We start from the raw sequence: 22,343 nt of genomic DNA, 5'->3' as shown, positions 1-22,343 counted from the left end.
GCAGCACCGGATTTGTTTGTGTTTATACTTTGTCACATCTCTCTTTTTTTTTGCGTCTCCTGCTTTAAACATCTCGACCAACCCCCCCTTCACTGTTAGTGTTTTCAACGGCGGCGTTGTCACTTCTTATCTCCCTCCCCGTGGCCGTCAAGGTTAGAGAGAAGCCAGGATGTAGGGATGTCACCGGCGTAGCGCAGGCAGCCTCCCCCCTCCTCCCCCCCCCACCTTGTGATGCTGCCGACATGCTGCTATCGCCACGGTAACCATGGCCATCTGCGGGGATGAAAAAAACCACGACAACAGAAGCAGCCGGCCAATCACAGCGCCTGTATAGCTCTGATAATCCATCCCCGAGCTATAGAATCACTCTGGCTCTCACATGGAGAAAGTCGGCTAAAGCAGATAAAGGAAATAAATAAATAGATTTACATGAAGCGCCAGCTGCTGAGATATTCTCTGAACGCAACTTGCTTCATCTAGTGTGATTTTTTTTTTTTTTTTTAGTGTATACCTCTCTTGGCCTAGATCTCAACGTATAGCAATGTAAACATTCATCATCCCCGCTGTTGTGAAAGCCTCAGGAGAGATCCCTGAAGAACGTAGAAATGAGGTCACCTCTCTGCTTCCTAGGGAGAGATGTGATAATGTACACCGATTTCCTGGAAATGAGCTGCTGAGAATCAATAGGTTTCTTATTTATCCTGGCCAAGAAAATAGAACATAAGCTCTCAGGCAAATCTGCCCGTCGACGCTCCAAGACGTCCTTCTCCCCCGGTTACGCATGAGAAATAACATCATCGGGTAGTGTAGTGTTGCATTCGCTGACGTTTGTGTGTCTTTTGTTTTCATTCCCATGGACCGGCAGACATTGAGCTATATGAAAATGAAAGATGAATACCTGAGCTTTCCTTTCATTGCGCTTTTGTTTTGTAGACGGATCCTCGTTCCAAATGCACCACTGGAAGCCAACGCATTGCTTTGAGAGCACTTTTCAAAATAAAGCAAACATACTGAAGCTGTATGAAGATATATTACACTGATAATATAGCAGCTAGCAGTTATGAACAACACATAGCTGCTAGCTTCACCTGAAAGTGACCTAGAAATGAAAAGTGAACCATTTTGATCACGTCGACTGTATCAAACTAAGGTTCAAAGTCTTGTAAGCTGCTATTTTAGCATTAGCTAGTAGAGTAGATAAGTAGAGTTATAATATTAGCACGTATAACTGTTGTATTTCAATGTAGCATTCTTTCTATTTAGCATCTTTGGTACTTAATAATGAGGAAATGTCTCCAACATCCAACATCAGCTGTGAGAACAGGACAAAGTGTCGTACGGATTGCGTTACAGTGTAATCAGTTGGTTATTTGCAATTTACAAATGTAAAAATGAGAATTGTGAACTTTTTAAATCATAGATTGTAAAATCAGTTTAATTTCTGAGACATTTATTAATCTTTTGGACTGAGCAGAAATTCACGCTGATTCATTCAACCCATACGGCCTCTGCTTGACTTGTAGCACTGTCTCTGGGAACAATTAATAGGACTTTTATGAACCAGCTTGAAATCTATTCGACCCTCAGCAGCCACTAAAAGCCTTTCTTTCTGACTCCACATCTCCAGTTTGTACTGCAGGCTACCTGTCAACAATTCTATGGCTTATTCTTTTAGTCTGAAAAGCCCCTCCAGAGCCTTAGGAGGCGTTACACAACTGTCTTTACAGGCTGAGCAGTAGGTTCATGTACGTACAGACGGTCTGTTTTGTTTGAAGACTGTGAAAGTGACGATATTTCAGAACAGAGCTATGCATCTGCTTTTTTTTTTTGTACAAGAAAATGAACAAGAACATCAAAGTCTATCTAATTTTGGTGTTTGCAAACCACCAACAGGAAGTCAGGTGACATGGAAATAGACTAGATGTGGCCCATAGATTATCATTGGTTTGGAGTTCTGATGGTGCATGTGAACGATGGCTACCTGGACTCAGTTGAGTCGTATTCAGTGGAAACTGGAGCACACTGTAGAGGAGCTTTAGGAATATAACTGTGAGATACGGTGACATTGTTCATGTCGGTGCAGCCCTTTCTTTTTGGAGCAGGATGTTCAGACAGCAGAGGTCAGTCAGACACATTTCAGGTCACTTTCACTGTAGTCTGGGTTTATTTTTGGACTATACCACTCTGAATGCTGCGGGGAGAATCCTGCATAATTTACAGCAGTTTGGATTTTTCGTCCAATGAAATAATTCAATGCAGATTTGGACGCATTGGGATTCCAGTAGGCGCCTTTCAGACGGACAAGCTGCTCTGTTGTTCCACTGGGGTGCTTTCCCACAATGTTGGCGGTTACCTGTTGTCACCAGATGTGTTTACAAAAGCGAGGGTTAGGGTTGGCTGTCTGCTGATCCCGAGGACACAGTGGCTTTTGTTGGCCCCCTTTTTTGTCGCAATCACTCAATCCTCCGCGGGCTTTGTTAAACAATGTCAGACATGAAACTCATTAGGAAGAGTGGTCGGGACACGGACCACACGTGTAGCAGCCTGAGGCGTGGAATCAGGCGGCAGATAAGTCGGTGTAGAGAGGAACTCAGGGTTTCCTTTGCAGTGTTGGGGTTTTACACAACATTTAACATAGTGAGCACAGCTTTAATTAGAATATTTGGCTTGTTCGCTATGTGTCTTTGAGGTTGACCACTATAAATGACATACAGTATCAACCTGTAGGAAATGTGTGCACCTGCTTCAAGACTTGCACAAGTTGGAGGTAGAACCAGAGTGGAACAGGTGGTAATCCTATGAGGGATTTAGAGCAGTGATTCCCAACCAGGAGTTATGTGGACACATTTATTAATTTATTTCCAAGGTGATAAAGTAAATATTCCCAGTCATTTCGTAAGCCCATTACCAAGATGGTACGTGCACGCCACAACTAGTTCACCTTGGGTGACAATAACCTGTGGAGACACACAGCAAACACTGATAAATGACTCAAACGTCCAGTGACTGTTGCTCTGGACTCAGGAGAGGGTTCAGGGGAGCTGAACGTTCAATGTTATGAATGTTTCAACAGTTTAATAGGCTAGAACAAAGGCAGGTTGATTATTATTATTATTAGATTCTTATTTTTTTATGTTTAATTTGAGTTGAAAAGAACAAAAATGGAGGAGAATTATTACTTTGTACAAATTAAAGAGAGAAATTCAAATGAGTTTCATTTCATAATCAGTTGTTACGTTTTATATGACCACTTTTGGAGGATCATCAACACGTATGAGTGAGGGGGTACTCATGGTCTGACAAAAAGGCTCAGGGGTACTTGAGACTAAAAAGAATAGGAACCACTGCTGTAGATTTGTTTGTCAGTATCTGGCCGGCTTGGATATGTTGTGGCGGAGCCATTGGATGTGTAAAAAAGCCACATCTTTTACTGTAAATGTTTATGATTTGCATTTGGATGCATCAGGAAATGCTCCAAAGGCGGTGGAGGTGCCTCTGTAGACCGCGTAGGCTGCGTCCTCAGCCCCCGAATTGGGACACGGCTTGTGTGTGTGTCATCATGGCAGCATCATGTCCTGGAGACACCAGCTGTATTATGAATAATTCAGAGTATTTGTGTGTGTGAGGTTGTCACACACACACACACACAATACATACAGGTCACACCAGACCAAGTGTGGCTGTAGCTGTAACTGAACTGAGCAAACTTTCGATATGTAAAAGAATAAGTGTATTCTTTTCTCCTTGGTTTATTCTAAAAGGAACGGGCTTGGTTTTTTACATCAGGGCTACGAGTGTGCAACTCCACTTTACTTCTACTTTATTCTAAAAGGAAAACATGAGGAGAGAACGTAAGAAAAGGAAACGTAAAGTGGCTTCAGAAAGTATTCAGACCCCTTCACATTTATTCAAGTGTATTTTTTAGTCAATAGAAATAGGATGTACATTATGTGGCTCATGGACTCCCTATTCAGTCATTCACACTGATTATTTGTGTAGAGAACCTGGTTGGAGTCCAAAAAAACGACTCACCTGAGGTCACTGAGTTTGGCTGTCCATGTCAGCCAGACCCCATGTAACTGTTGTTTTGAAAAGTATCAGCACATGTCTATTAAGTACCTGCTTCATAAGAGAAACATGTTTCACAAAAATCAAACACACGACATCCTGAGTTTTCTAAAGATGGCAGATCCATCCAATGTGTCAGTGCTTGAGATGATTTTTAAGGCAGGAAGGTGCTGAATTGAAGATATTGATACTTTACTGACTGAGTCTATAATGACATAAAGTACAAAAGGAGTCTGAATGCTCTGTGTGCAGGGTATAGATCTGAAGCTGTACTGTACATCTGCAGCCTGTGCTCTGAATCAGAATGTGATGGAGCTTCAATGTCAAGCCTCTCCACATGAAGGTCATGACGCTCCATATACCATGAGCGCACGAATGCTCACGCACATGAGCGCACATTGGGCTCTGTGCTGTGCTGTACTGTACGGCACTAGGACAACCTATAACGTCGGCGGTTCATGACAGGCCCCAAGCCTTTCCCCCTCTCCTCCCCACCCCCACTAACCCTTGTATTGCTCATTCATCCACACTGCTCCTCCCCATCACACCACTGCACGCAAAGGAACTGTGTGCACCAACACGCCTACTGTATGCATGATGTGTGCATATACAGTGTATTGCATGTGCTGCAATTGTGTGTAGTAAGAAAGAAGCAAGGATCTATAAATGTAAATATTCATGTTACACTGGAGTGTGTGTTCATCATGTTCTCCTTGCTCCTGTCCCTCCCCGAAGCCCTCATCACCGACCGGCCGGATTTCATTCTCTCCGCCGCGCAAGAGCCCCTCCATCGCTGATCTCGCAGTCAGAGGCGAGGTTTTTTATCCTGCCGTTAAACGTTGGCAGATTAATCTCAACCCAGATTGGCGAGCCGGGATGGCGGCTCTTCGTGGCTGGTCCAGGGTCAGTGGCATGAGGTAGAGGAACCCGGCGTCTATAAATAGACGCAGGAACCTGCAGGCAGGAGATTCTGGCTCATCTGTGATGCTGAGCAGGGTAAAGCCTTGTTTGGGACGAAACGAGACGAGAAGGGGCATGACATCAGGCTCAGAAATATCGTAGTTACTATTTCATATTACTGCTGAAGCCATTAGGAAACAGATTCAATCCTGCTCAGTTTACTGTCCCCCTGCATTTTAGACAAACACTTTAATTCCAGTTAAAGGTGCATAGAATAAAGAGCTAATGCTACAAGCTACATGGCTAATCAGTGGTTTTTAATGTATTCTTGTAGGCAAAGTCAGAAAATGCATATGAAATACATTAAATATATCTCTTTCATTAAGATAGATATTGATTCTAACACATTAGCATAGCATTGCTAAGGTGCTTTGATAATAGAAATGCAGATGCAAAGTCAACTTTACTGTAGCTTTCCACTAAATTTTGCCATTGCTATGCGGCTAATGTTAGCATTAGCAGTTTATGTGACACTGTCCCATAGGTTGTTTGTTTAGCAGCTAATTATGACTCGTAATTATATCAAACACACAAGAACATATAAAAGTGACATCTATTGCAGAGTTTTCAGTCAGTACAGAGTTGAGGCAAATCAGCTGCTCCTCATCTTTACAGATAAGGATGATCATGTTCTGGTTTCAGCTGCGGGGACTTCAGGCTCCATCTCTGGCGATGGGAGACAAGAGAATCAAAACAACATGTAATGTGATCATGTGATCGGACTGCACCTGCAAACATGACAGAAACCAAAACCGTGCATAAGACCCATACACACGTACAAAAGAGGGTCTGGTGATGACATGTACAGTACTTATCATCAGGCTGCAATAATGATGAATTTTATGCTTTGGTACCAGTACTAATATAACTGACACATCCTTTATATTTTCTTTTATGCTGGGCAGCAAAGTCAATTAAAACATATCTGTAATTAAAATGTCACACATTAGTGTTTATTTACACAAACATGATGTAGACTGAGATGAGTCATCTTTCAGTTATCTTGGTTTGTACAGTTTCTTTATTTAGGTTATTTATCTTTGGATAAGTAGCATAGTAATACAGGTGTGACTTAGGCTATATATTCTTGTGTGTTTGATAAATACACATTTTCCTGTTTGTACGGACAGTCCCTGGACAGACACACAGTCTTAGTTGGTTCAGTGCAGTGCAGCCAGTGGTTTTGAGCCCCTCACCCTGTTGCCATGTGTTTGTCCTCCTGCTGCTGCTTTGAACTGTGCACCAACTGGATTTAGACCCGTGTAGTTTTCTCATGGGTTTGTCGACAGCGAGACTCCCCGGGGACTTTCCCCTGGGGACCTGCAGGGCCGACCAGCAGCGCCACCTCCCACCCCCCCCTTGCTCCTCTCCCATGGCCTGTCACAAACACACACATCTTTAACATCATGTATCACCCTTCAGTTTCAGATAGGTCTGGATTGCGCGAGCACTTGCGATGACAAAATTAACACATAGACAAAATGTCAGAGACTTCCAGATTACCATCAGCCATCTGCCGGGGGGAGATCTACTGTAGGGAGGTCTGTCTGCAGGGACTCTGCTGGTAATGAATCCTTAACCGAGGCTTTGTGCGTGTTTGCATGTCGGACTTTCTCTGTTAATGTCCCTGTATACAGTAAAGCCCACCGTGTCAGCCATCAGCATCTGCCCACACACGCCTCTGAATGATGCGCTGGCTTGTCCCTCACATGTTTGTCCATGTGTGTGTGTGTGATGAGTGTGAGTGCCGTACCACCAGTTGCTTAATCACTCGGGATCAGAGATCGCTGGCCCGTGTTTGCTTGTGTACCACATGCATCATGTGACTTTTAGATTGAACGTAATTATTCACAGAACAGGACTTTTATAGATCTATTCATTACATTTTAGTGAAAGATTCTGAAACGTTTTTTTACAGAATATTATGTGCTAGCGTGTGCAAAACATGCTAGTCCCACTCAGATTGTATTTTGTTTTCAGGATTTTACATAAAGAAACAGATTACTCCCACAACTCCCTCCCTCACAGTAGGGTTATGAATGAATGTGCTTGTATATGAGGGTGGTTGTTCAGGTTGGAGACATGGGTTTTTCCAAGTGTCACTGATTTGAGGCTGGGATGGATTGTAGGAAAGAAACGAAAGAGAAGTATAGTTAATTTTTTATGAACTCTGTTTGAATCTCTGTGAACTGCACTGAGCTCCTGTGATGTATGAATGTACTGTACACGCTGCTGATTCCTGGCCCACCGGTGGCTCCCTTCACTCCCTGTTGTCGCTGCTGTTTACACCGGTGCAGTATCCACACTAGGGACACTACTACAGCTACCAGATGTCTGTCACTTTATATTTTTCCAGTTGACCTACCCTCACATATTTCTGACAAGAGAAGCCACTGCTCCATATTCAGCCTATCTGCAGGAGCTTTATTTTGAAAACCACCCAGTGCTCCCTTGAAAATAATCTCCATTGAGAACCAGTGTTTTAAAGCCTCATTTGGACTAAAGGACTTTTTTAAAGAGACAAATATGATAATAAATAAATGTGCTTAGAAATTATAGAATAACCTTGCCTGAAAATTGCCTCATTTTTGTCGAACAATTCATTTGAAACGAACGAACTGCCAGTTTCTAAGAGAAGAATCAACCTTTGCTTTTGTTCAGCGCAGCCTGAGCACTTAAAGGGCCAGTGTGTGTGGGATTTAGTGGCACCCAGTGGTGAGGCTGCAGGCTGCAACCAGCAGAGACCCCCTCCCATCTAACCACCCCTCCCTCTATACAGTAAACCTGTAGAACCATCTGTCCTTCAGGTTACATAGAAACACTAAGGAGCTTCTCTGGAGCCAGTGTTCAGTCTCGCCCATAGAAACTTAGCGTACAGCTGATTTTAAGCTAACGGAAACATGATTATACCATAAAACAAAATGATGTGATGCATTCAGGTGCATCTGTAACTTATTAAAGTATATTTATTGAAGTTTTCATTCAAGAATTTAAGCTGACACACATGTCTAAAACAGATATGTTTGCATTAACTCGGCTGTTATCAGAAAATTGTTGCCTCAGTTTTGGCCCACTGTGCTACCTAACACTTCCATTCACTATCTATGTTTTTCAATCACATTAAGCACAGTGAAGGATGCTGCAGTGAGACCATACAACAGTGTGATATGGAAAAAATAATAGTTTAAATCCACTTCTCAGTGCCTCACACTCTGATTTTGTGTTTATTTTATTACCAGTTGTGAGTGTTAAAGTCTGTACGTACAGTATGTATTGGATATGGTAGCTATATATAACTGTCAGGGGCTGATTACTCTGGTTCACCAGCATCAAGGTCAGATTGAAACTTGGCTTGGACATCACTGAGAGTCTCTCTGGTGTCATTAAAAGATAACTCCAGGAACAGACTGAATATACCATCAATCATCATATCATGTCAAATAACTTTAACAACCACACATGTATTCTGTTACAACAGAGAATATATATAGGCTATATATTTTAAAAAATGGATGATTTGCAAAACCAAAATATGAACTTCATTATTATGTATTTATATTTATTATAAAAAAACAAAAAAACAAGATGGAGACAATGGTTTATCATCTGAATAATAATAAATCTTTAATTTTACGTTAAAAGCAGCCTATATATAACATATAATTGTCATAATTATTAGCTTAGCAAGTCAGGAAATAACAGGGCAGCTAATTAGTTGATTATATGCTGTGTTAATAAATAGTAACATAAGCTTTTAAATGGTGGTAAATGTACTTAGTGAGATAAATACCATCATCATGCAGCATCAATAACAAGGAGGTGAAAATGAATTGTTACTTCAACACTAATGAGCTAATGCAGGACAGGTGCACAGTCAGAGACCCTCCGCTAACTAGAGGACGTCTGGAGGGCAGGGATGATGAACACCAGACTCACACACTTACACACACACACACACACACACACACACACACACACACACACACACACACCGTTTTTGTACGGACTGTTCTGTTTCAGAGCAGTCATTTCCATTGTGCAGGTGTTTAACAAGCCTGTGTTTTCATGAAATATTAAAGGCCCCATGCTGTGCACTTTTCTCTGGGTTTATTTACCCGCTGATATCCCTATAACAAGATGTATCATTGGTTTTGAGTACCTGTGATCTGCTTAATATCGTTTATACTGCCCCTTTCTGTTGCCTCTTTCTGGAGCTCCAGCAGGCACAGGTCATTTGGCCAATCAGAAGAGAGAATGAGAACCTCTCCTCTGATTGGCTCACTGTTTTTGAGTGGCATGTGGTCGGGCCAATCACAGGCAAGTAACTGAAACCTAAGCTGCATTCATAAAAATTGAAAAAAAAAAAAAAACTGGTCACGGTGGGCGGAGTTACCTTGTGTGTGACATCACAGAAAGGAGGAAGTGCTATCTGCTCGTCTTAAAGAGACAGTTCCTACAAATGGGCGGTGTGTGTTTCTCCGTTTATGACCAGTTTGATGCATGGGGCAGTATATACGTGGCCCAGAGACCTCCCCAAGCACGACAAAATAACCAAAATCACATTTTTCATGCCATGGGGCCTTTAAAAAGCAGAGTAAGCATTCAGATGATCCAGCCCTTCTTTCTCTCTCTCTGAACGCTGTTTACGGTACATAACTGATATAATCATGGAGGCGCTGCTGTGTTGCATGCATCCATTAGCAGCCGTCTTCTTTGTTCCCCTCCACGCTCCACACATCCAGCATGTGCAGCACCTCCAGGTCCCTGTGAGCCCGCTGCTGCCTGTCAGCGGTGTGGGCGGCCGCGACTGTGGAGATGATTTAAGGCTTTTTACACACACTGGAGCGTTCTCATCCAAACCATGACTCAGACACACTGTAATCAGACGATGAGCTTTCAAAATCACAATAGGCTGCTTTTTTTTTTTTGCTTTTTCTTTTTTTTGGTTGCCATGGTGACAGTCAGTGGAAGTTAGCTTTACAATGCAATGAGTTTCTGTGCGTGTGTGTATGTGTTTATTCCAGGACACATCGTCCCACTAGGCGGGGAGGAGGAGGAGGAGGAGGTGGTAGTGGTGGGTGGTAGTGATGATGGTGGTGTGGTGGGGGGGGGCTGTGTTCTCTTATGTAACATAACATCTAGATGAAATATGGATTTTGCTTCAGTGAGGACAGAAGGCCTCCTTGAACCGACCTGTCAATCAAATCAACACGGAGGGATGGGATGGGAAATGTACTCACATTAACACTCATGAAAAGATGATCAAACATTATAACAATGGATTATTTGGCAGCACTGTTAGATAACAAAAGCCTGCTTCTTGCCAAATAGTGATCCCACATTTGTACTGTTAAGCCTCATATGGAAAATAATCACATCAGGACATGTGAATGTATCGTATCAAATGACCAGATTCATGTAAAGTCTTAAATCCATCATTATCTATCAACAAGTCATGATAAGTGCTAATGATTATTTTGTAATGGAATGGATTATATTTTGAAAGCTGTGGACGTGGATTCTATGGAAGCCCATTTCTGTCAATTGATGGAAAAAAAATAAGATCTAAGTCAAAATCATGATATTCTAAGTCAAAATAATGATTAACTAAGTCAAAATAATGACATACTAAGTCAAAATTATAACTTACTAAGTCAAAATACGCTTTAAAAAACCCTTTATTTTACCCTTTAATATCTTATTTTGGTTGTATGTGTTAATGTTTTGGTGTTCATTCATAGTGTGTATAAATCTAGATGGGAATGTTGGTGAAAATGGTGATTGTTGGCAAATTGTAGCATTATTATTGAGAGTATTATTAAAGCAGAAGTAAGCGATCCGGTGGTTTTGGCTAAACGGTCCCTACGTCACCACATTCACGCGCATCCCTTGGCTGCACACACAGAGAGGACCGCCCCTTTATGCCGTTCTCTCTCCTCATTGGATAAAGGTTGTAGGATCCCAGGAAAGTTTTCTCTTCGGCTTACAGCAGAGCAGAGTGACTGACAGACCCGTGTTTCAGACCAAACACTCTATAGAAGTGATTGCCATCGGAAGATATAACTATTTAAGACTTATATTAACACAAATATTCTGCTTACTTCTGCTTTAAGTGTGTTCTTGTGTTTTACCCTCTGAGTAATGAGTCTATGTGTGTGTGTCCACTACAGAGAACTGATGAGGAGGCAGTGGTGGACCGCGGGGGCACTCGCTCCATGCTCAACACCAACTTTGAGAAGGAAGAGCTAGAAGGTAAAACTCCTGAATTAACATTTACAACACAGAGCGGAGAGTTACAGTCACCACCACCACTCTCCAAATAGGCTGAATCCATCCTACACATCCCATAATAATGCAGCTCATCAGCAGTTTGTGTCTGATATCAGAAAACATGCCTGTCCAGCTGTACGATGAATGACGGGTGGATAAATGGATGTTTTTTGAGGTTTTGATGTGAGCTCTGCAGCATCAGAGGCTTCATTCTGTGCACATGTGTTTTCACCAGCGTTTCATCCATTGTGAAGCAGACGGATGATGAATCCTGTATCAACAGACTCCTGAATAGACAAGGAGGCAAAACCAAAACAGGAAGTGGGCTGAGCTAAACCAGAATTCAAAAGATTTAAAGATTCAGTAGGAGAATCTGCAGTGTTTTTATGTATTTGCTAATCCAAAGGAAAAGATAGACTAGAAAGATACTGGAAAAAAGAAATGCTGCTGTAATAATTGTGTTTTTCATTAATAAATTTGATTTTTTTTGACGGTTAATGACATTAAATTAAAAATTGGAGAAGGAAATTGAAAAAAATACTCTATATCTACTGTTCGGTCCTGTATAACCTCTGGAGACCATGATTTCAGGCTCATACTCAGCTGGTTGCCTGCATGAAGCCTGAGACACAAGATCCAGTTGCAAAAAAAAAAAGACCACCTTTGCTTAAAAGGCACCCTGGGAAATGTAGGAATTCAAGTCTTTTTTTTAGTAAATAAACAAAGTGTGGGAATGTGGAGAAAAGTTAAAGGACCATTGAGGAAAAAAACCCAGTTCCCCTTTCAGCATCCGCCGTATTTCTGTCGCTTGCGGAGATGTCATTTGATTGTGACACTCTGCCGGTGAGATGCTGCTTTCATCTCAAGCACACACTCTCATATTTGGATGACTGAGGCTATAATGACTGTGCTCCCTGTCTGGTGCCGTGGTAACGCTGCGTCAGCTGCATCAGCACCACACAGGAGGAGGAGGAGAAGACAGGGTTCCTACGCAAGTATGGAAAGTATGGAATAATATGGAATTTGATTTTATACATTTCCAGGTCTTGAAAAGTATGGAAAATGGAAACTATTGTATGGAAATATATTTATCTTAATACTTATTCAGTCTTATTCACATTTTGTATGCGCTATTGTAGGCTACCTAGCTACAATCTCCTGGAAATTATATGGTTACATAATGGCATACAAATTCGGAATAATGAAAACAAATTAATTGCATAATTTATTAGCATGAAACACATCTATTGGCTCAAATGTCACAAATTATTTGAATTTTTTTACTGAGACACTGCAAAAACTCAAAATCTTTCCAAGAATAGTTGTCTTATTTCTTGTCAAAATGTCTAATTTCTAGTCAAAACTAATCTCTTTCCACTTAAAATAAGACTCATCACCTAAAAATTATCTTCTTTTTAGATAATTTGCACTTGTTTCAAACAAATTTTCACTTGAAATAAGTAGGAAAATGAAAGCAGTGAAAGCAAGATTTTTGTGCTTGTAATAAGAAAGAAAAAACTTGCTCCACTATCAGATTTTTCTACTTATTTCAAGTGAAAATCTGCTTGAAAGAAGTAAAACAAGCTACTTTTTATGTGATGAGTCTTATTTGAAGTATAATGAGATTTGTTTTGACTAGAAATTACATTTTGACTAGAAATAAGACAAATATTCTTGGTAAGATTTTGAGTTTTTTGCAGTGGAAGTCCGGAAATTAGGGTCTGGAAAAAGTATGGAATTTGGAAATTTAAAATGTGTAGGAACCCTGAGAAGATCATCTCCATCCAAACTCCACTGCTCCTCCTCATCCTCATATTGTACATCCACCTGCTCCTGTTTATGTATAAAACTCCCTGTGGCCTGGGGCTTCATTGTTGTCCAGAAGCTTTTAAAAACACATCAGTGACCCACAGTGACATGTCCCTGCATCACCAAGCAAAGCACAATGATACATTTAGACTCAGTCCAACGTTCAGCATGTTGTTGCTGCCAGAACTACGTACTCACAGGAGAATGAAATGTGGATTGATCCGCCGCTGAAAATAGCCCCCAAACAGATGCACCGTTTCATCCTGTTTGAGTGATGCTTGTTAAAACCTACAACAACCATCTGTTTAAGGACTTAGAAAGAAACAAATTCGGAGTACAGTATCTGTTTTTAGAGATTTATATCCTCGGGATAAGAGCCATAAGTAGAGTATAAAAGTGAATAAGTATTGAGATTTACATAATAAAATGATAATACTTAATCTTAACCACAAACTTTGTATTTTTCATATTCTATTTTGTTGATATGAAATATATTGTTTTTTAATTATGATTATTTATTATATGGCAGGAGATAGGCTACAGCGGTATTTAATATTACAAAAGAGAGACACTGAGAGACACTGAGCAAATGTCTTTCTTTCTATTTAAACATTGCAAGTTTTATTCTTTAGAAATGAAAACTAGAATATGAGATATAGAAATACAGAATATGTCATATGAAATTAAACGGGACATCAAGGACTGGTGGTTATGGAAAAATAATGATATTATTATTATTGAATAAAACAGTCTTTATGTAGATAGAAAAGACATCAATGTAAATCATATAAGCCAGTGAATGTAGATAGGAGAGTTTGTTCTGTACAGCCCCTGCAGCCTGCGGCCGTTCAGCCCTGACTTTTCTAAATGGCCATGTAAAGCCGGACATACATGAATACACACACACGAATACTCAAGGATATGGACCGTGATAACTGAGAGCGCGTCACCGTCACACACCGCCGCGATGGGGAGGCAAGAGAAAAGAGACAAGACATCCCATGACATCAGCAGTAGTGGAGGCCTGCAGGAGGAGGAGAGCTATTTCTGTAGACGAGTCTTGACTCATGAACTTTAAATCTCGACTCTACAGCTCCGTCCTTATGTTTTGCTGCGCCGCCGTATTGCTGCTGTCTGCTGGGCTGCTGCTGCCTTTTATCGTGAAAGTCTCTCCTCTTTTACCTCCCTGCTCTGCTCAGCATCCCATCATTCACGGTGATTTGCTTTGGTTTTAACGCCGCTAATGCAGAACAAGATCCACTCCCACTCTGCTGATACGCGTTGACATATAGTCAGTTTCCTCGCTTCACCTTTCTCCTGGGCGATGGCTGCCCATGCCGAGCGAGTCGGGCTTTTCAACCGCCGTCACGTACTGGAGGTGATTCATGTTATGTCTGCACATCGCCCAGATCTGATTAGCGCGCTGTGATGTGATTAGTCATGTCTCCAAGCAAGTGAAAACAATTGAAGGATGTTTTCCCTCTCAGCTGAGGAAATATTTAGAGATTTCTCATCATGAATCTATAATAAATATCATTTATTTATAAGGCAGAAGGAGTTCCAGATAGATAGATAGATAGATAGATAGATAGATAGATAGATAGATAGATAGATAGATAGATAGATAGATAGATAGATGAGTTTATTTGTCCTTTCCAAGGAAAATTGTTTTCACCATTTCGTACAGAGCGGCCTCGAGAAGTGCAACTTACATACATTAACATACATTCCCACATTTCATACACCTCAATTACATAGAGACATAAGAACATAAAAAAAACAAAAAAAAAACATGAGACATAAGACCCCGCACCCCACAATTACATGTGCATTCCCCTGGTTATTGGGTTTTTGAAGATACAGAGGTTAAAAATGATGAAGATGCAAAAAAGAGATTCTCTCATCAGGGTTTTTGTGGTCAGCCAGTAAGATGACACTGTCACACATCCGTACAAATCAGCCTGAAACTTGAAGAGGACGAAACATGTAGAATAAACTATATTAACAGCAATGATCCCTTTAAAAAGATTCAGTTTAATCACTGTAGAAACAGGACACATCAAGCCTACAGTACAGTACATTACAGATCGGGAGCATCGAATGGCCCGGGGTATGGATCGGTTGGGTGTCACATTATGCTGGACGCTGTGGCAATAGGCGGATGAAGAGAACAGGGTGTCCAGTGGTCTTGTCTGTGTCCGGCCTCTGAGCCCAGGGCCGGCGGGGAGGAAGCAGCGGTCAGGCAGCTCGGGAGGAGAGAGTCAACTCGGATTCTCTTCATGCTGACCCACTCCACACACACACACCAACACACACATTAGAGGGCGATTCTTGTGCTCCCTTTTTTTTTTATTATATCCTGTCATAATCCCAGACTCATTATTTGTTGCATTGATTTAAAATAAAAACACCCCTGTTTATGAGATTATAAAATCAATTCCAATTTCCTCTAAGACAATGATGGTTCCTTATTTAAGCACAGACAGAGGCTGTGTCTGGTTGGCAGATTAACTGCTGAGTCATGGTTTTTCTTTTCCAATCTTCACTCACAAAGTTGTTGGTCCAGTATGGTTCTGGTTTCTGTGTCCATCCGTCCCACTATCACAAATGCTAATGTCCTCTAATTTAGCAACAGTCACTTATCCTGAAGGATGAACTGATGGGACCTTATGTTGATGTAGTACCAACCTCCAAATCGCCCCACAAAATCTATTATAAGAATTCATACCGATTATGCCACAATCAAGTACAGATGTTGGTTGATGATTCATAATAACATGTTGAACTTCTTTCTGTTACAATTCGTGAGGCTGATATTTGGATGGTTGTTTGGCTTTCAGTGCAGTAGGTATATATATATAGACCTCTGGAATAGTACGCAACCCTCTGATATGTATTTTGGTTTGATGGTACTATGTTGCATTTGTCACGATGAGTAATACATAATTGAAGCAATGTGCGTAATTAAAACGGGAGCTTTTTCAGTCCGTGCTTCTAAGCAATTATCTCCAAACACAGCTTTTATAGGATGTTCCGCTGCTTATTTTGCCTGTTTTATTCAACATCAGTGCAGCTGGGCCTTTTTGCTTCCAGTCGCCCACCATATATATTCATTGTTTGCAAATACATTTTATTAAATATTGTCTCTGACGCACTTCATCTGCCACCAGCAGAATTTTTCCTTACTCCAATTTGTTTCCATTTCAGTTTGTGCTGTTTAAGAAATCAATGTTTCTTACTGAGCATTAGAGCTACTTTAAATGTTCTTATACTCTGGTGTTAACAGAAGTAAATCACATCATAAAAGATGATGAATTCTTAGCGCAGTTGTTCCCATCCTTTTTGTTTGATGTGTAAAATGCTTACAGATCAACCATTTACTTCCAGCTAACACTTTCAATTGCTAACCCATTACTTTTAATAACTTTCAGCTCACATTATTAATTGTTCATCTATTACTTTATAGCTATTTATGCATTACGTCAAGCTAACCTCTTCATTTGTTTATCCAGTCATTTTAGTTAACATTTTCAACCATTTACTTCCAGCTAACACTTTTAATAGCGAACAATTTAGCTAACAATTTTCAATTTTGTTAATTACTTTCAGCTAACATTATTAATTGTAAATTTGTTGCATTAACATTTGTTAAACATTTTTTCAACACTTTAAATTGCTAATCCACTACATTTAGCTAACAATTTCAGCTTGGTCGGTTTCTTCCAGCTACTTTATCAATTGTTTATCTATTACTTTAAGCTAATCATTTATAACCATTCATCCCTTATGTTCAGCTAACTATTTCCAACTATTAATCAGTTCATTTTTTCAATTATTTATTTCACTTTTCAAATTTTATTCTTAGGAACCTGTTCAGACCTACCTCCTTGCTAACCAGACTTCACACACTTTCAATCAAACCTATAGCTCTGGTTTTACAGCTGACTCAGTTTGTAATATAATTTTTAACCAAACATAATTTAATTTAATGTTTCACATCGGCCTAGTCCGTCCTGCCAAATTGGGATTCAAGTATCCCTGACTGGGAATGACTGCTTTAGATATTTGATTTAATTGAATAGTAACAGGCCAAGATCTCATTATGTGTTCTGCACTATTTTAAACATAATGATCCCCACATTCGCCAAAAAATAAACCTCATATCCTACTTATAATAAGAAGCTTGTTAATGTATCAAAGTAAAAATAAAACATGAAGTTGATAAGATAATAGAATTGAGAATGAATAGGAGGACAGAACTTGATTTCCTCTGTGTTGCTCCCAGGTCATCGCACTCTGTACATCGGGGTTCATGTGCCCCTGGGCAGGAGGTCACATCGACGCCATCGCCACCATGGACACAGACACAGGAAGAGGTCCAAGGAAAGGGACTCCTCGGCCGAAGATGGACGAGAATCCCCCTCGCACAGTAAGTGTCCAAGATGGACTCTCGCACGCAGCCATCTTCATTATCTTCCTATTTCTGTTGCTAACGTCTCTATTTTTCCCTTCCCCTCGCCTCCTCTCCTGATCAATACCCCGTCCTCCCCGTGTCCCGCCGCCCGCAGCAGACACACCGGCCCAGAGGGTGCAGTTTCTCCTGGGGACAGAGGACGGCGACGAGGAGCACATCCCTCACGCTCTGTTCACCGAGCTGGATGAAATCTGTCTCAGGGAGGGCGAGGACGCCGAGTGGAAAGAGACAGCCAGGTTGGTCACATGGGCTGGGTCTACTCTGGACAGCTGCGGTGTGTTTAGTTTCCTCTGTCACACCTGAGACTGTGATTCTGTTCAGGGCCGTTGCTAGGAATTCTGGGCCCCCTTAAAGAATACTAAAGTGGGCCCCTCCCCCTAACTTTTCCTTTTTTTTTTCTTAGACTACGTATGTATTATCGTTTTTTATTTAGCCTTCTTTGTTTTGATGCTAATGCAGCATTACACTGCAAAAACTCAAGTATCTTAGCAAGAATATTTGTCTTATTTCTAGTCAAAATGTAATTTCTAGTCAAAACAAATCTCATTATACTTAAAATAAGACACATCATATTAAAAGTAGCTTGTTTTTGACACTTTTTACTTCTTTCAAGCATATTTTCACTTGGAATAAGTAGAAAAAATCTGATAGTGGAGCAAGTTTTTCTTCCTTATTACAAGCACAAAAAACTTACTTTCACTGGCAGATTTTTCTATTTATTGTGAATTTAAGTGAAAATGATCTAAAAACAAGTTAATTTTTTAGGTAATGAGTCTTATTTTAAGTGAAAAGAGATTAGTTTTGACTAGAAATGAGACATTTGGACAAGAAATAAGACAAATATTCTTGGAAAGATGTTGAGTTTTTACAGTGTACCATGAGTATTAGTCAGGGTCTTACGCAGAATAAATCAGTCATACAAAGATTAGACTACTGGGGTTTTTTATGGGCCCCACTGGGCGCTGGGCCCCTAGAGTTATCATCACCTTTCTCCCCTATACAACGGCCCTGATTCTGTTTATTACAGCCCCATATCCATCAACTCCTTAACTTAGTTCCAATGGAAAATACGTCTGTCATTCACAAATGTTCATTTTTTTGTTTATTTCCTGTTTGCTTATGCAGGTGGCTGAAGTTTGAGGAGGATGTAGAGGACGGTGGTGAGCGGTGGAGTAAACCATACGTAGCCACTCTGTCTCTACACAGTCTATTCGAGCTCCGCAGCTGCATCATGAACGGCACCGTGATGCTGGACATGAGGGCCAGCTCACTGGAGGAGATCGCAGGTAAACACACTGGGGTCATATGTGTTGAGTTCTTCAGGGCTCTAGTTCCAACATTACTCACTCTAATTACGGATAATAACAAAATATTACTATTAGTGTAAAATACAGGCAAGCTCTCCGCTGACTTAGCATTACATATATGAGACTGTTGTGTAAATCATGCAGTTGTCCGTTGTATTATCTTTTTTGTTGCACATTCAAAAATTGGCGCCTGCTGTGCATCACCCACAATGCAACTAGACAGGCTAGTGTTATGATAGCTAATATGCTATGGAATGTTTTGCAATAAATAGCTTTAAAATACAACATAACATAGTTTTTATGCATGTTAGCCCAACATTTTGCAGTAAAAGTAAAGAATTAAAATTAATTTGGATGGTATTTCTTAAATATCCTGCACTACACAAACCAAAATCCATATATTTCTTTCTTTTACAGCTTGACTTAATACTACATTAATTCCACATCATATGATCCACTTTGTTATTTCAGCATTAATTCACAGAATCACCATTTCAGTCGGTCAGATCAGCATGACGGTCCAGAAATGTGCTTGGCCGACAATCTAAAAATTCATTTGACCAGGTTTAGGAAGGAATTAGGGAACTGTGCTTTAGTTTTTGAGGGCAGCAAACCATAACCCGGTTCGTTGCAATTAAATCAGCAGCAGTGGGTTGTTTTTTTTTGTTTTTTTTCCCTGAAATAATCAGCTTAGCTGCGCTGGCTGCCACACATGAACACACGCTGTTTGAGGAGGAGTAATATGGAAACCAACATCACATCTGCCCCTTCCCTCCCCCTCCCCCTCCCCCTCCCCGACAGACATGGTTCTGGATCAGCACGAGGTTTCGGGCCCAGTGGGTCAGGACGCGCGGAGGAGGATCCGCGAGGCCCTGCTCAAACAGCACCACCACCAGAACCACAAGAAACTGGCCAACCGCATCCCCATCGTCCGCTCCTTCGCTGACATAGGCAAGAAGCAGTCTGAGCCTCACTCCATGGACAAGAATGGTGAGCAAATGGTCTGTTTGCAGTTGCACTTCCACTCACACTCACACACACACATATCTATAGCTAATTCTCTGCTTTTTCCATTGTGACCATATAATTGTTGTATGTAAATATATACCGTGTTGTTTCTGTGTATAATGTTGTAATCCTTTGCATGATTTTTCCAGTGTGTTACTGTTTTCCTGCTGTTTGATATCTCAATTTCTCTGTTTGTTTGTTTGTGTCTCTCTGTGTTGTGTGTCTTATGTATTATGCATGTGTGTGTGCGTGCATGTGTGTGTGTGTCTTTCACTTCACCAGTAAACGGCCTCTACTATCAAACCATAAAGTCTCACAAGTGTGTGCCTGAAAAAGCTTCACCCAAAAAAGCATTTCCCCCCCGTGTGGCATGGCCACAGTGTGTGTGCTGCATGTCGTGTCCGTCTACCTCTCCATCACCTCCGAGCTCCTCCGGGAGCCATGGCGGCGACGTGACCGCACACATGCTGCCCTTTGGCGAGACTAAGCTCAAACGTCTTAGTGTCCTTCAGGCAGTCGCTCAAGGCTACTGTCCCATCTCACAGGACGACACAGAGCAGGACAGTTTCACAGGCAACCAGCGGGCGCCACACACTAAAAATCTAGAGAAAGTAGCTGTAGTTTTACGTACTGTAAAGGAACACATAAAGGGGAGAGTGTCGTCATGAGAGGTTACAGATGGGTTATGTGCAGTCAAGAAAAGACTAAAAAATACTTCTCCTGCCTCCTTTTTATGCAAAGCTCACAGCCTAAAATGTTCTACAGTAGCTGCTCTATTTTTGAGACTTAAAAGCAACTCCCAAAAAAAGAAAAGTAGATGGCATTAAGTATGCATCTACTTTCTTATCTTAGAAAAAAAACTCCTGGCAGATTTATGAGGCCCAATAGGATGTGGTGCAGTGCACCTGCAGTATCCTCATGATGATGCTCTCTGCTTCTTGTTGTTGTCGGCCGTGTGTTTCATGACTAAACACCAAAGCAGATCTACTGTAGAAACCATGTTCTAAACTCATCACATAACAATGTAACAATGAGAGGGATAGATTAGCTGTAAATTAACTTCATGGCAAAAAACACAGCCTCCATTTTGTTTCCTCTGGGATGTAAAGGAATAGTTGACAAATGCATTTATACACAGATGAAAAGACTGATACCACTCATGCTAAATATGAAGTAGCTATTACTGTACTTAGCTAGCCTAGCTTGCTAGCTAGACTTTGTTGTTCTGTTTCTGTTTTGTATTTTCTGAAAAGCAGTCAGCTTCCTGCTTCCTGTTTACACTGTCTCGCACATGTTCAGTATGTATGACTGGTCATGTGATATGTTTTTTCAGTTGTGTTATTATGGACACAGATAGCTTGAGCTTCTGATACGAAGCTAAAACACTTGTCTTGGTAGAGATAGTTTAGTAGTGTGGACATAGAAGTATTTAAGCTATAATGCACAAGCTCAGTAACATGTTGTATCATACCTAGATGATTTCCATAAGTGATATCAGTCTTGGCAAAAAAGTGAATTTGTAACTATTTCTTTAAGTAATAGTATTGCACCCTCACTGAAAAACCACTCCCTTTGTGTCACCTTTAGTTGCAACGTTGTGTATTCACATCACAATAAATGACTTAAAACTGAATTTTTAAAAGGAGCAATCTTTGACTTTTTCCCAGCAAAACTAAATCAAACTAAAAAAAACAATTAATGAGTTGATGTGTGTAAATTTCAAAATAAAGTTAAAGATTGCGCCTTGTTTAGTTTGCTAAACTTGAATGTAGAGTAAGTTTAACCTAAAATCACCTCTGCACTACTGATATTTTTTATTAGATAATCTTAAAATGACACTAACTCACTTGTATACTCTGAAAAAAGATACAATATTGTATATTTTGTCATTAAGGCTAAACCTTCACTAATGAAGGTACAGCACCTGCAGCAAAAGTTCACTGTTGTATCATGTTTTTCAGAGAATGTAACTCAAGCCTGCAGTCGCTCACTGGAGACCCTTTGTCTTTGTGTGGGAAATCTGTGTTGTGATTGGCCGAGCCTCTGTGAAACTGACATGCTGTTGGTTTTCCCGCTCTGCCCATGAACAGGCCAAACGGTCTCACCTCAGTCCCAGCCGGCCAACAACGAGGGCAAACAGGACGTCAGCCGGGAAAACAGCGCCGTCGACTTCAGCAAGGTGAGCGGCCCGGACCCACCGCCGAGCCTGCTGTTTATCTACGGACACTGATAGCTGCACATAGAACTAGTAACTAATATTTAACCAAGATTGGGTTACGTGTGAAATCTTTGCCGTGAGCTTCTCGCCCTGGGAAACTGAAGAGTAAAGCTTATTTTCTTTTCCTGTGTGGAGTCAGATCCAGCTTTTATTTTGAAATTTCATTGAGAGATGATTCTCTACAATATTTCTACCTCTTTATCAAACCATATTTTAACAAAATAAACTT

The 22,343-nt window shown here is 40.8% G+C and overlaps 1 protein-coding gene across 3 annotated transcripts in view; it reads left to right on the top strand.

Annotated features, from left to right (window-relative positions):
- Positions 1–22,343, top strand: part of LOC310999257 (sodium-driven chloride bicarbonate exchanger-like) — a gene marked incomplete at its 3' end in the record, with an annotated part of 48,158 nt that overhangs the window by 5,480 nt on the left and 20,335 nt on the right. For all 3 annotated transcript variants that reach the window (XM_083989590.1, XM_083989589.1, XM_083989588.1), the window contains exons 3-8: positions 11,199–11,280; positions 17,393–17,536; positions 17,676–17,817; positions 18,707–18,867; positions 19,690–19,878; positions 21,987–22,075. In XM_083989590.1, the coding sequence (XP_083845716.1) occupies positions 11,199–11,280; positions 17,393–17,536; positions 17,676–17,817; positions 18,707–18,867; positions 19,690–19,878; positions 21,987–22,075 (807 nt within the window). The remainder of the gene's footprint in view (positions 1–11,198; positions 11,281–17,392; positions 17,537–17,675; positions 17,818–18,706; positions 18,868–19,689; positions 19,879–21,986; positions 22,076–22,343) is intronic.

The sequence above is a fragment of the Trachurus trachurus genome (assembly GCF_905171665.1).
Source record: "Trachurus trachurus genome assembly, chromosome: 2".
NCBI classification, from domain to species: domain Eukaryota; kingdom Metazoa; phylum Chordata; class Actinopteri; order Carangiformes; family Carangidae; genus Trachurus; species Trachurus trachurus.
The sequence above is the reverse complement of the archived record's forward strand: the minus strand, read 5'-3'. Positions and strand labels throughout refer to the sequence as shown.